Source organism: Dysidea avara, chromosome 3, assembly GCF_963678975.1.
Source record: "Dysidea avara chromosome 3, odDysAvar1.4, whole genome shotgun sequence".
NCBI lineage: Eukaryota > Metazoa > Porifera > Demospongiae > Dictyoceratida > Dysideidae > Dysidea > Dysidea avara.
The window spans coordinates 45,273,014-45,287,645 of NC_089274.1; the positions used below are offsets into that span (position 1 = coordinate 45,273,014).

Genomic DNA, 14,632 nt, shown 5'->3' on the forward strand with positions numbered 1-14,632 from the left:
GCTGTACCTGTTAGCACTCATGGCAGAAAGACAACAGGCTTTCCGGTTGTAATTGCATATTGAAGTATTTAATAATACTACCTGATGTCTGTGATCTCGCAGACTGTATGCTGAAATGTATGAAGAATGTGTGAAGAACGTGTGCTATGAGTACAAAAGTTGGGAACTGAGGGCATTGGATGGCATAGCGGTTACACATAAGGAAGTTGAATGCACAAGCTATCAAGGTTTGTTTTTTTATATATATATATTTTATCCTGTAAAACACCAAATATTTGCTATCACAGATAAAGCTAAATATGTAATAACAATGGTAATAGCGTACGTATAAGCGAAGAGGTAAGCAGCAGCCATAATATCTTGTGATTATAACATTCCTGCAATATCACGCATGCAAATAACACGCATGCAATATTCAGCTAAGCTACATTTACACCACTCAGGATCCAGCCAAATTCTTTCTACTGCAATCCCTTTTGTAGAATTTCAATTATACAAGCTGACTTGTTCTGGATACTGGTTAACCCCCAGAACCTCACCTGCACATAATTACACACATGTATCCTGTAGCAACATGTATACCTCATCATCATTGTCCCTTATAGCAGTAACAATGACCACAACTCAAGGTTGCAGGCATTGTGGCAGGTCGTACGGAAGCTGCCCAAGGAAAACAGTCATAACTTAAGGTGAGGTGTGCATTTTTACTGCAAAGGAGTAATATTATAAAACTTATGTGTGTGCATCTATACTTCAAATTTATTTTCTCTCTCACACACACACACGCACACAAACATGCACACACACACACGCACACAAACATTCACACACATTGCACTATGCGTGCGTGCGTGCGTCCACGCACACACACGCACACACACACACACACAAACTATAATCATTACACAGGTATTTGATGGAATTTTTACATGATCTGTCACGGAATGCTGAAGTCACGAAAATGGGTGTGTCCAACTTGGGACTCGTGATTGGCCCCAACTTAGTGTGGCCAAAGTCAGACAGCAGGTATCATTGATACCCTACTCTAACTGTATAATTCTAGTTTCTTGTGTGTCTTCCAGCAATGAGACTGGAATAACTGATACCCGTACACCAACTGTCATTGCAGAAGCATTGATTGAACATGTCCATTGGTTCTTTGGTGACCAGCAAGAGTCTTCTAGTGAGCAGTGTTTTATTTAGTGCTCACTTAGTAACAGTGTTGTTCCTAATAGGTCCGGCTTCCAGAGGTAGTACTAGTTCACTATCACCAAGGTGTGCTCATAATGTAATGTGTGTTGTGTAGTGCAGTGTGTGCATGCATGCATGGGTGGGTGTGACCACACTTTCTTGTCCAGTGCATTTAGCAAGGCTCCAGCTCCATCCCAACAAGAGTCACCTCAACCAAAGCCTCGCAGGACACCACCTACTGCTAGTAACACAACAGCGAAACAAGCCCCCAGTGGACCAACTGTACAAAGACGACTACCACCTCCCCCACCAACTAAGCCAAAACCCACAACTTGAATTTTTATATATTTTATATTAGATCAATTAATGAAATTTTATAGTTCATTAGTAATACATAATAATATTATGTAAATACAAGTTAGAAAAATTGTATTATACATAAATTACAACATAATAATTATTCATTTTTTAGCTCTATAATTTTATCATAGCAAAAAACTAGCTGTTATTTTACTGTCACGATAATTGGTAAGTGATTTGGTTTGTGGATCATGTAATTTAGGAGTTATTTTTTCAGCAATTCCTGTCGCTGTCTCTCCAACAACATCTCTAAGTGATCAGCTCTCTTTAGTGCAGCCTGCCATGTGGTCACCACGGTAACAGATTGGTGTGGATACTTTAAGGACATACCTCATGTTGTGTTCTCAGTGATTTCATGGCTTCCTCTTTCTTAGCTACTGCTTGCTTCACTCTGAGTACAAACAGTTTAGATATGTTTACACATAGGTAGTAGGTAAGACAATTTTTTTATAATAATTTATTTATACAGTCATTTGAGTAAATTTCTAAAGCATGTTGGACAATCACTTTGTACACAACAGGTAGGCTTATGTCAATTGTGCTAGTGTAATTTCCAGCATAAATGCATTAAGCCAGCATAAAATAGGATTAATCAACATGCAAATTCGCATGCCCAAAAAAACCAGCAAAGTATATACTCTACACATTATTATATCAAAAAGTGTGGAAATAAGAGATGCTCTAATAGAGCAGTCACTTACTCTAATACAGCAGTCAGGAAGCAAGACAAAATTGAGCATCATCTTCATTTTGTAATCATTTGAGCATAATAGGCTTGATTTTTAGCACTGCTCTAAAGTATAATAGTCTATTTTCAAAGCATTAGTAGCTCAAGCCTAAAAATCGGGAGTATCATCGACTGGTTTAGACAGGCAATATTAAACCAGGAATACGCATACTTCCCTGAAAGCAGGTCTCACTGATATTTTCTCCCATCACAGTTACAACATGTAATTGAACTGACAACCTACAATCTGTACATATCTCTACTCCCAGTTCTCAGTACCTTTCATGAACTTGTTCCATTTCTTTCTCCTTGTCTTTACGCACCTTCTCCAGTTCCAGTTTGTGTCGAGCCCTCAACTCACTCTGCTCAGTCTTCAGTGACTTGTTCTCTTCCTCAGTGAATACCAACCTAATATGAGATATGTCAGTAATGTGTATATCAAAAAGGTTCACTTCCAATTGGACAAGCATGTTTCATGTTAAAATGTGCTGTTGCATAAAGTAGTAAGAGTAAGTACTTTATATTATGAACTCCTGGTAATATGGCTAAGTGTTGTAGGTCTGTAGGACACATGGTCCTACAGCCTGTTTAAAGTCGCTCGAAGCCACAGTTCCCTATAGCTCACTTGTTATCAAAGTGATAGTGTGATACACACGTGAATGGCCAACCATTTAGCTTTCCATCCCTTACTGTTTTGGAATGAAAAGTGCTGCGAATTCACATTAAAATCAGTTGTCATGGATTAGAAAAAAATAAAGAAGTTAATTACAACAGCTGCTTGTTCATTGTGTTTTATTAAACTTATGAAAAAAGCTTTAAGCTAAATATATTAATACAGTACTATAGCATTAACCAATAAGCCTTCTACTGCTATAGCATTCTCCAAATGACAAAGATTTGATGGGAACCCTCTGAATTAGTGTAGCTGAAATCTTCAAATATCCAAAACAGTTAGCATTTTCAAGTAGACACATATACACACATGTACGGTCCAGGAAAAAATCTACTCTTTCTAAACTTAGTAAACTCTGGTGTTCACAGTTGTTGACTCTTTGCTGTACTATATTGAGTTAAGAGCATTTGCAGGTCTAAACAACACAACACTCGTGTGTGTGTGTGTGTGTGTTCTATTAGAATATTTTAAGAAATACACTGAAATTATCTCAACTTCTAGGGATCACCTGGTAACTGAAAACTTTGTAACCTTGAAATTGTGTCACCTTAATGCAACATAACTAGTGTATGCTTGTAACGGTAAAATTTTTCATATAGATCTTGTCCCAGTAAGAATAGAATTTTGATATATACCTGTCAGCAAACTCTTGTCGTACGATGTCTGAAATGTTCTCACGTTCACGGTTTAGTTTACCAACAACTCCATTAATCTGCTCCACGTCAGCTTCTCTCTGTCTGACCAGTGACCTCAGTCTTGTGGCTTCGCCTTGAGCAACCACCAGCTCCTCCTAGTGTAAAGAACACCACCAAGTACAAGCAGCACCATAGTACAGCATTACACTAGTTTAGAGAATGTAAGTACAAGTACTCCTGTGCAAGTGCGATGACACAAAGATGTTTGCACCATCCACAAAAACATCCCTCAAAAAAATAGCATATTACACTGTAGCAGAAAATAACACATAACAAAAGCATCAATTAGTAGGTGGATTGTGATAATAATCAGTATACTATAGTCTATCAAAATTTTTTCTTTAATTTACCAAAACTTTAACTTTCAGGCAGACAGCACAGACGGTATCACATATTTTAAAGGCTTATTTTATTGTACATTCATCTTATCACTTTCCACATATTGCTATTGTGAACACAAGGTGACGCTATATTATATTATGTCACAAATATCACCTTCATGGTGTTGAATTTCTCCAGTGTTGATCTTTCTGACCTCTCCACCTCCTTCAACTCTGCCTCATACTTGTCCCGAATCCGTCTAGTGACAACATGTAAACCACAATCAATTGCAACAGTAGTACATGTTACAATGAGGGTTAAGGGGCTGAAGTAGCCATCACTATTTGAAAACGACCAATACTCACAATGAAAACTGTTATAAAATTGTCAACACATTTTTGTGCCTTAAAATATTTTCATATGACTGCTCTATTAGAGCATCTCAATCTTTCACAGTATGAAATTCTCCTCAATCAAGCCAAGTGTCTTTTCTATTGAGATGGCTGCCTCAATACTAGCAATGTCACTGATGTTATAGTAGACATGATTAGCAAGGAAATCAGGTTGGTATATAATATATGAACAGAGAAGAAGATTCACAAAGGAGAGAATAAATACAGTAAGCCTATATGAGCTCATTTATACTATTTACAGACTTGGTTTATGTCATTGTAGTACCAAGTTGGTTCACATACTGTTAGAGGATGCAACAGCACCAGTCTATCACAGTTACAAATGAGAACAAAATATTTGTTAACTGTTGTATACTAGAAGTTGTAAAGGAATATAGTTTGGAGGAATTACTTCTAGTACCCTTTACCCATCTCCCTCATCCAAATAACCCAGTTATATTAATAGGTGTTGTATGACTGACACATTTAATTGATTTTATTACTTAATTCTAGCCTCAGCATTGCGGTCACACTCCTCCCTAGCAGCAGTAGACTCCTCCTCCAATCGGCCAATCACCATCTCTATCTCCTTGTCTCTCTGTTGTCTCAGCTGTTCCTGTAGCTCCCTCTGTCTTGCCACCAGCGCAGCATCCTACAGCAGAGAGGGATACATGTATGTATGTAAGTATGTACAGATAATGGCACTTTGACTGCATGATTAGAGAGTTTATCTAGAACCAGTTTGTAGTATAGTGGAACTTCAATTATCCAGATCTCACTTATCTGGATTCTCAGTTAACCAAATTACAGAAATGACTGCTCTATTAGAGTAGTTGAATAATACTGATACTTTTACCAAATATCTTTATGCTATTTTAAGATTATTTATACATAGCTTCAAAGATACGGACTTTTCAGACTTACCCTGATCCCAAGGGGTTCAGATAACTGAGGTTCCACTGTAATAGATATGTAAAGTTTGTCATTTTCTTCAGGCTGGTATTCAAGTCCCACACTTTGTTTGCCAACCAATGACCTAACACCTGCCACTTATCTGTATGTACAAATTTTAAAGGTGCTTTAATTTTAGAGATTTCACAATTGCTTGTAGATCTGCAATTTTTTAGGGCTGAAACAAACACTTCAAATACTCAAGTACTCGTTAAGGATTTTGGTACTCAGATAGTAAAATTAGTATACGAATACTTGTTAAGATCACATGACCTGGTGCATTTGCCATCGGCGAGTGACACAATGAAGGCCATAGAGTTTTACTGGCGGAACACCAACATTAGTACTTTTAATACAGTGTGTATCATTTTTGTTACTTGAAAAAGCTATAAACTGCTAAGTTAGTATAAAACATGTCACATGGGTATGACCAGGGATTTTTCTAGGGGGGGGGGGGGGGGGGGAGAAAAGGGGGCATTTTGCCCCGCCTGAAAATGATTTTGCCCCCCTGAACTCTGCCTCAACCAGCCCAATGATGAAACAATGATAAATTGATTTGAAATCATAAAATTTAGTCGATGGCTAGCTAGCTACAATAAAACAAATTTAGCCTAATTTAAGTTCTGCCCCCCCCCCCCCCCCCCTCAATTTCTGAAAAACTCCCCTGAATTTATTTTCTAGAAAAATCCCCGGGTATGACTACAAGTAGCTAGCATTCGTGAGTACTCAACTGTTAACTCTAGCGAGTACTCGAATACTAAAATACCATGATCATTTCAGCCTAAATTTCTCTAATATGCAGTCTGCGTGGATGTTCAAAGATAATATCATGAAATTCGAAAATCCTCATTATGTTTATTCGCAAAAAATATGTACCCCGATATTGATATGCATACACCATGTATGGTAATACACAATATGAAGTCAAGGATGTAGCCTGAAATATGATACACACTGTCCTCTATGATACAGTACCCCAATCTGTGTACTATACCAACTCAACTTTTGCACACTGCCAAATTATAAACTAATGAGTCCGGTCTTCACAATGTAAATAGTGTCTCCCTTTGAAAGAACATAATTATTGATTGTTGTTATAGAGCAATTATATGTTGGCTAATCAAAACTAAGACAGTCAAGTCAATTTTTTTATTTACATAAAATACAGTAGCAGCACACAAAGTAGTTAGTAATCCTATTAGCTCACTTGTTTCTTCATAAAATTCTGTTCCCAAGCTTCTTTCTCAATTTGCAATTTCTCTCTAAGATCTTTCAGTTCAGTCTGTGACACAACACATTATTATGTTAAATGATATTACAATACAATTGTAAAATTATTAAAATATTGACTGCATAACATGGATGCCTTGGGACCAACTAATATTGTCCTCAATATCAAGGTGTCTTGCAGGTCAGTTATGTGTTAAGAGATACATGACTAAGTGTCTGGATTATGTAGGTGTCCTCAAGTGTCCATATTAACAATAAACAGTATATCAGCAACTCACAGTATGCCTTCGCTGCATCTCTCCCAACACTCTCTCATGCTCTGTCTTCACTTCAGCCATTGCAGTAGTGTTAGCTGACTAGAGGCAACAGTTAACATAACACACACACTACTACTCTACCTTACTTCCATGCTAGCTAGCCGCTCTTCCATTTCTCTGTGCTTCTGCTGGTGGGAGGTAGCCAAACGTTCCTTCTCCAGCTGCACCTCTTGGTAGAGTCTTTTCCTTTGTTGCTGGTTAGCCATTTCTTCTTGTTCTGCCATCTTCTCATACCTGTAGTGATGTCATTAATAATGAAGTCATTTTGATACAATCAATAATGATGTCATGATTGTGTAATTGTATGCCATACTGAGGATTCACTCTGCAAGATCTTTCAAACATAACTAGGAGTTAGATCTGTAGAGATCTAAGTATTTGTCAGTGCTTTATACTTGTATAGAGTCTTTGAATAGGAGGCATCCTTTACAAAGAGGTTCCACCCATAATGTACATCACCTTTGTTTGGCTAATTCTCTCTCATGAGCACAAGCTGCTTCTTTCTCAGCTGACAACTGTGTCCGTAATTCTTCAGTCTGCTGGATAAACCTCCGACTAGCTCTCTCATCAGCTTGCAATAACTCAGCCTGACAACCACAACAACATACAATAACATCAGCACCTTAGCTAAATAGATTTTAAAATTACCAATGGCCACTTATATACAGTTAAGGGTTTGCTATATCCCTGATGAAACTATATATAGTATGTTCACGTTGAGCTGAATCCTGAAAAACAGCTAAAAATTAAAAGTGGATTTTTTCTCAACAGAGTTAACATTTCAGCCAACCAGATGATTATTGGTAACAGCAAAGGTGTCAACAACAGACACATACGTTTTGGCTCCATTACAAGTTCGGGAAACGACTGTAATGGACACTGTACTTATATGGCTTCCCCATAGGAAATGTATTGTGAAAATTTTGATTGGCCATAAATACTATGTCAAATATTTTTAGCGGGTCAAGCAGTACTACAAATGAGCTAAATTTCAAGATCATGTGTAATTGCATCCATGAATTATTTAATGTTTTTGAGGATTCAGCTCAATGTGAACATACTATAGTCATAGAACCCAAGAGTAAGCGATCTATTTTCCAGGTACTATCAGGATATAAATTACAGAAGCAGAAAGTATGCATTGTCATAGAACCATAACTAATATATTCAGAATAGGTTACTGGAAAGAAGCCACACACTAGCTACTCAGTGTTGTTACCTCATGTAGCACTTTAATCTTCTGCACTTCAGCCTTGTGTTTAGCTATCAGTCTCTGTATCTCCGGCTCTAGTCCCTTCACCGTCATCTCTTTAATCTTTTTACCATGTTCTGCCATCCATCGCTCCCTCTTCAGCTTCTCTGTCGCAGCAGACACCTCCTTCTGTTTAGCTAGCTCCAGAGAATGTCTACAGGAGATGGAGAGGGATCAATGGAACACTGTACACTGTAAATACAATGCACAGAGGTAAACACTTTAATGGAGCTCTTAAAAAGGAAACTGGACACCTTGATAATTAGGACACTTGTCCATAGTCCCATTTGTATTGCATATAGTCCCCACAGGAAATCTCCTGAATGACATATGCACTACTTGTGTAATAATGTCAGGACCTACTTATAGCACAGGAATGTGACTTATAATTGAGTTGATGTAGTACCATAATTTAGGTACATAGATGCTTACTTTTCTTCAAGAGACTTGACTTTTTGAGAACACTTCTTGTCCAACTCCTTGACCTCCTTAACCAGCTTCTCACATTTTTCACTGAGTACTTTCTTGTCATCAATCAACTATGGAAGGAGTAGAAATAGTACACGCACACTACGCACATGTTATGCACACACGCTCACACACCACACTACACTGCACACACACACACACGCTCGCTCGCTCACTCACTCACTCACTCACTCACTCACTCACTCACTCACTCACTCACTCACTCACACACACACACACACACACACACAGACACACACACACACACTACACACAAACACGCTACACACACACCACACTACACGCACACCACACTACACGCACACCACACTACACACACACACCACACTACACGTACACACACTACACACACAGACACACACACACACGCTACACACACCTGATCAATAAATGACAGGTGTCGTTGGATAGTGGTCTCATACTCTTGTTTCTGTAAAGCTAGTCTTCGTTCACTTTCCTTCTCATGCTCCTTAGAGTGGTACACAGTCAACTCACGTTGCTGGGCCTGCATAACACCACAATTGTACACAGTTGTACATGAATGTTATGCATGTGTTTGTCATGTGTTCAAATAGTTACAGGTAAGACAATAGGTTAGTTGTATGTCATCAAAAAATTCATTCAACCCAATGCCACCATATATGTTATTGATGATACTGTCTGTAGTACAGAAGTGCACAAACTAGCATATGGGTGTTACTCCTGTCCAAGCACGTCTAATTTTGTTCCTATATGTTAATATGTCCTACTGTGTGTAGCTACAGAACAGTATTACATACACAAATACATACTCCCCCTAGAATGTTGCAAATGACACTAGTCATAATGAGGTTTATATCTACACAACTTGATGCATGAGTAGCTTCTGCCACTCTACAGTTTCCCTATACAGTTGAATGTAACCTGATTATGTTATTCTGTTCTTTTCAAATAGCTAGGTTCATTTTGGGATCAAGGGTGCCATTATATATCTACACAACTGACCAAAGCTTTCTGCAACATCAAGATGGATTTATTCTTGTCTTCTAGTTCCAGTCGTTGAGACATAATCGTTGTTGTGACATCAGCTGCGACTGCATCTGCATTACCCACAGAGGTGGTACTGCATGAAACAATTGGAAGTACACAGTATTGGCATTATAGTAGCCACAAAAACATCAACAAGTTTATTATTCCAAATACATACCTTTGTCCAAGTAGACTATTGCTAGGCAACCCTCTTGTTTGGTGCTATGGACAATACACAATGTTAAAAATCACTGACCAAGAGTATAGTGCATGTCTGTAGAGTGGGACTAAACACTAAAGGTGATTAGAATGGGCTCCCACCACATTCTCTTGCCAAATACTTTAGCAATTGAACTGGCACATGGCCTTTGGATAATGGAGCTGGTCCCATGTACATGTGTATGATGTTTTTGTGAGTAAAAGTACTAAAAGATCTATCCAGAATTACATGGCAGAACCAAGAAAGGAGCCAAGTTTAAAGCAAGCCCATCCCTCTCCAACAATATAATGAAACACTTAGGCTAACACACATGAGCATTTTGCATTACCTGTTTAGAAACAATGAGTTTGAACTAGTGTTGTTTTAGTTCTAAGGAACTAGAACTAAATCTAGTTTTAGTACAGCAATTTAATTCTAGTTCTAGTACACTAGAACTAAACTAAAATTGTGGTCTATTTTAGTTCTAAAACTAAAACTAAACTAAAATTCTGTCAAGTTTTGGTTCAAAAACTAGAACTAAACCAAAACCTTTAAAACTTTTAGTTCAAGAACTAGAGCTAACTAAAAGGTTTCTCAAGCAATCCTACATAAAAGGGTGTTGTACACTATAACCACTTAACACTTTTCTTTGAAGATGGTAATGCCTGCAAATGCTACCATAAACATTGTCAGAGGAGGTTGGACATGCACACATGAGTGCATACATTTTGTATTGAAAGTTTAACCAAGCGTCCACGAAAGTTTTCACAAATACCATTCGAGAGTGCACTTCAAGTTTAGTCTATTCAGCCGGTCAACCCCATTCAACCCCACTACTCCAGGCACGTAAATTTCTCTTGAAATCTACAGGATCATGTGTGTAAGCATTCGCTGGGTGGAATCCATGTGTAATACTATAGGAACGCCTTATGTACATGTATTTAAACACAATGATTGTCGAAGAAAGCAATGTGCATGCTAACAAAGCCTCTCAGAGTATTGAAAAAGAAGAGCGGACGCCGCTAGTTTGGCCTTACAGAGAATCGAAAAGAGAATTAGAAACTCACACACCCGCCTTGCAATAAGAATTTTCTGTTCATCTTAAGAAGCACAAGGTAACATGATGTGGATATTGCTAAACATTTCTTCTATCACTAACTCCTTGTCATATATAAGAATTATGCAATTAACAGAAATAAATTTCAGAAGTGCTTGTATCGTGTCCAACCTCCTCTGAAAAATTGCTATTCAGCATTAATTCTGCCCATTTAGGTTATTTAAGCTCAGTTCTATTAGAGCATTTGTTCATTTGTGCACAATGGTAAGTGGAAATAGTGCTGAACATCAAAACACCAAATCTAAAGTTTCTGTAAGTTTAGGGGGTGCTACCAAGGTTAGTATATGTGAAGATATCTAACACTAAAACTAACACTAACTAAAATGAAACTAATACTAACTAAATTACAGAAATATGGGGTACCAGAACTAATACTAACTAAAACTTTAGTGGAATTGGGGTACCAGAACTAAAACTAACTAAAACTATGGTGGAATTGGGGTACTAGAACTAAAACTAACTAAAACAATGACAGAATTGGAGTACTAGAACTAGAACTAAACTAAAATGAATTTGCTGTACTAAAACAACACTAGTTTGAACCACTAAAAATTGTTCAATGGATAAATTTTTAAAGGGGCAAAATTAAGCCTGCTAGTTCAGTATAAGGCCACCTCATTAGAGAGGCCACACCTCTGGTCCCATATTAATTACAGTCTGCCTCACCTCCACTGACGCTGGCTGGTTGACTGTCGTATCATTATCAACCTTCTCCATCTCATCAAGGAAGGAGAGGATACTCCTACAATAAGGTGTGTTGGTGACTGGATAATAAGGTGTACTATAGCACTCACTGCATCTTGCTGTCATTTAGCTGGGTGCTGCTGATGGGTAGAGGATCATCAGCAAACCTGAAGGAGGAGAAGGTGCAGTAACAATGGACATGGGTTAGCAGGGGTGGAAAATGTCTTAATACGGTGTGCTGCTGAAAAAGGGATTTGGTTGTAAAATGAAATTGATCCCTATTTCTATTCCTTCTTTCCCTCCACTATCAAACTCTGGAATTCTCAAACAACCCCAGCACACGATTGACTCTAAGGACATTGACCAAGACTAGCTGGTCTAGCTACAATTATTAATAGATTAAGTATATATAGCTAATTGTAATTTTTTGTTGTTGTGATCTGTGTATCATATAGTCTCTTTTCAGAGGTCTGCACAGTAATAATATAATAAATTGGTGCCTACTTGCACAAACAAAAATGTACGGACACAAACACACACACAACTCGTACTATATTATATAAACTCACATACAAACACACACACACACACCTGGTAACATTCTTGCCGCTACCACTAACACCTTTCTGGTCTAGTCTATGTAAGTTCTCAGCTGACAAGTAACCCTGAGACACACATACAGACTTATACAAACAAGCATACAAGCACAGTTAGAACACACAATACAAATGGATTGAGGGACAGGCATATGGACAGATCATGTAGAAGAATGTACATTTTCAAGACATGCATGTCAGAATAAAGAAATAGATTCTACATATACCGTGTAGTCCTATAAGTATGGTGGTCACCTATTTATATATCACAATTGAACTTTTGAAAACTTTATAATTATCGACCTCCCTATAAAACTAGTACATTTACTGACATACATATAGTGGGGACAAATACACAAACAGACAGATGCACTCACATTTGCTGGTTGTTTCAAAGGCTCAGGGTCTTCTTCCAACAACTTCAAAGCATCAAGCAGTTCATCATAAGTTGATGATGCAGGGTGACTGCTCTGATTACTCTCACTACTACAATGAACACATCATCCTATACAATGATCACCATTACTAACCGATCATTAGGGGATATCCCCTTCTCAGCGTCAGCAGCTGTTGCCGGGGGAGACCGTAACTGGCGTGGCTGAGCATTAGCCTGGAGGACAAAATTAATTAAGTAATACCATATGTCCTTTGAACATATAACAATTACCTACATATCAGCTATCCTTAGAGTACTTAGTAACTACTCTACTAAAAACTCAAAATTAACATTCAATTCACCTCAAAAATTTGTTCAACTTCCTGTGGCAGTGCACTAGGGAAATCCCCATCACCACTGGAAGTTCCTTCATGACCGCCCCGAGATATTGGAGCTACACTAGATGATGTCCTTTGTTTGGATGATTTGCTAGCTGGTCGTACTTTCTTACGCTGCACCTTTCCATTACTTTGCAGCACCAGCTGTAGAATAATGATGATGTGGTAAGTAAAATGTGTAGTCAAGAGAATTGTACTATTGCTTTACAACACCATCACAACATAATGCATTTCAAAAATAATGTGAGGAGAAGCTGGCAACTAGTACTAACTGCCCAAAATAATATGATATAGATATTTATATACTAGATGGCCATGGCTAATTTTTCAAATAGCAAACCACATTTCCACTATTAGATCTGGGTGGTGTTAGATAATTAGCTGGTAAAAAATATCTAACCCAGCTGTAAGAAGAGTGCAATCTTCTGGTGTGAAGAAAATGTAATTTATGACAATGGTGGCAGTAAAGAAATGGCTGCAATGATAAATAATCAAGCCACAAGGCTAGCCTGTGACCAGCTTTGAGCTAGTCATTTTTAAACACATGTATATACAACTAGGTAAAGACTAGAAATAGTCAATATTTTTAGGTGTCATCTTTATAGTTAATTTGTATGCTGAATCTTCTCTTAGAATATACGACTGCTCTATTAGAGTATCTTGATTTTGCACTTGTAAAACTCACTGATTCTGTTCCATTAAAGAACGTTTTTATTTTGATAGTTTTCATGTCTGGTTTGGGTAACAGACATGATGTTCACTTGTAATAATCCTAACCTATCCATTGTTTTAGCCAATAATGGCTTCTTGGCAACCACATATGTAGCACAATTTGTATGGTAGAAATTAATGCCAGTACAATACTTGGCTTCATATGCATGACATTTTGAAGGACACAAGATACCATATACACAAAAGACGTTTCTTAGCAGACTCTTCTTTCTATTTATTGAGTACAAAAGGAAATTCGACTGTTCTATTAGCTGAGAATATGTTGGATACCTGCGTGGTATCGTTCTTCTGGCCACATAAGAATAAGAAATACTGCTCTCTAAGAAAGTCACCGTGTAATAAGGTCACCTGTCTAAACTGACTTATATTCCCCAAAAGTGTCAACTGCGTAAAAAGTAACCACCTGTCTAATGAAGTCAGAACCAAAGATTACCCATAAGTTTCACTGTATAGGGTTATGTGTGTATACCAGATAGCAAACTATATCACTTCATAAATTATCTCTTCTACTGTATCATGTACCATTTCTTGTTCGGCAATCTTCTTCACCTCTTGTTTTCTCTCCTCCCTCTTCAACTTAAGACTCTCAATAGCCGCCTGTCTAGCCTTCTGTGCCTTCAAAGCTCTTCTCTTCTGTTGTTCCGTCTCTAATTGTGACAACTCTCTTGCCTATGAACATATTAAGATACAGGTTAAAGTTAAACATTTTATCCATGCTACAAAATTAAAATACTGAAACAAGTGGCATATGATGGAGTAATACCTAGCTATGTGTAAAAGTCTCTAGTCCGGAGGATAGCACTCTGAGGTCCTATTTACAGTATATTAAGTATTGGGCTGTACAACTATGTTTAATGGTACAAGTTAGTAACTATTTACAGTAACCCACCGTCAATCAAATACATTACATTATTTAATGAATAT

The 14,632-nt window shown here is 37.7% G+C and overlaps 2 protein-coding genes across 3 annotated transcripts in view; one reads left to right on the forward strand and one right to left on the reverse strand.

Annotated features, from left to right (window-relative positions):
* Positions 1-1,671, forward strand: part of LOC136251248 (rho GTPase-activating protein 44-like) — a 16,212-nt gene extending 14,541 nt beyond the window's left edge. For both annotated transcript variants that reach the window (XM_066043667.1, XM_066043668.1), the window contains exons 13-17: positions 606-689; positions 910-1,026; positions 1,083-1,183; positions 1,236-1,275; positions 1,359-1,671. In XM_066043667.1, the coding sequence (XP_065899739.1) occupies positions 606-689; positions 910-1,026; positions 1,083-1,183; positions 1,236-1,275; positions 1,359-1,527 (511 nt within the window). In that variant the 3' untranslated portion in view covers positions 1,528-1,671. The remainder of the gene's footprint in view (positions 1-605; positions 690-909; positions 1,027-1,082; positions 1,184-1,235; positions 1,276-1,358) is intronic.
* The window catches only part of LOC136251243 (centrosomal protein of 131 kDa-like), a 14,123-nt gene continuing 1,038 nt past the window's right edge, over positions 1,548-14,632 (reverse strand). Inside the window, exons 2-23 of the mRNA XM_066043662.1 lie at positions 14,231-14,377; positions 12,941-13,120; positions 12,733-12,812; positions 12,580-12,688; positions 12,198-12,271; positions 11,717-11,773; positions 11,589-11,664; positions 9,785-9,828; positions 9,583-9,700; positions 8,978-9,103; positions 8,542-8,648; positions 8,077-8,263; positions 7,317-7,444; positions 6,944-7,091; positions 6,819-6,896; positions 6,518-6,592; positions 4,863-5,011; positions 4,142-4,226; positions 3,587-3,741; positions 2,558-2,686; positions 1,882-1,942; positions 1,548-1,828 (exon numbers count right to left, since the gene is read on the reverse strand). Of these exons, the coding sequence (XP_065899734.1) occupies positions 1,757-1,828; positions 1,882-1,942; positions 2,558-2,686; positions 3,587-3,741; positions 4,142-4,226; positions 4,863-5,011; positions 6,518-6,592; positions 6,819-6,896; positions 6,944-7,091; positions 7,317-7,444; positions 8,077-8,263; positions 8,542-8,648; positions 8,978-9,103; positions 9,583-9,700; positions 9,785-9,828; positions 11,589-11,664; positions 11,717-11,773; positions 12,198-12,271; positions 12,580-12,688; positions 12,733-12,812; positions 12,941-13,120; positions 14,231-14,377 (2,385 nt within the window). The 3' untranslated portion in view covers positions 1,548-1,756. The remainder of the gene's footprint in view (positions 1,829-1,881; positions 1,943-2,557; positions 2,687-3,586; positions 3,742-4,141; positions 4,227-4,862; positions 5,012-6,517; positions 6,593-6,818; positions 6,897-6,943; positions 7,092-7,316; positions 7,445-8,076; positions 8,264-8,541; positions 8,649-8,977; positions 9,104-9,582; positions 9,701-9,784; positions 9,829-11,588; positions 11,665-11,716; positions 11,774-12,197; positions 12,272-12,579; positions 12,689-12,732; positions 12,813-12,940; positions 13,121-14,230; positions 14,378-14,632) is intronic.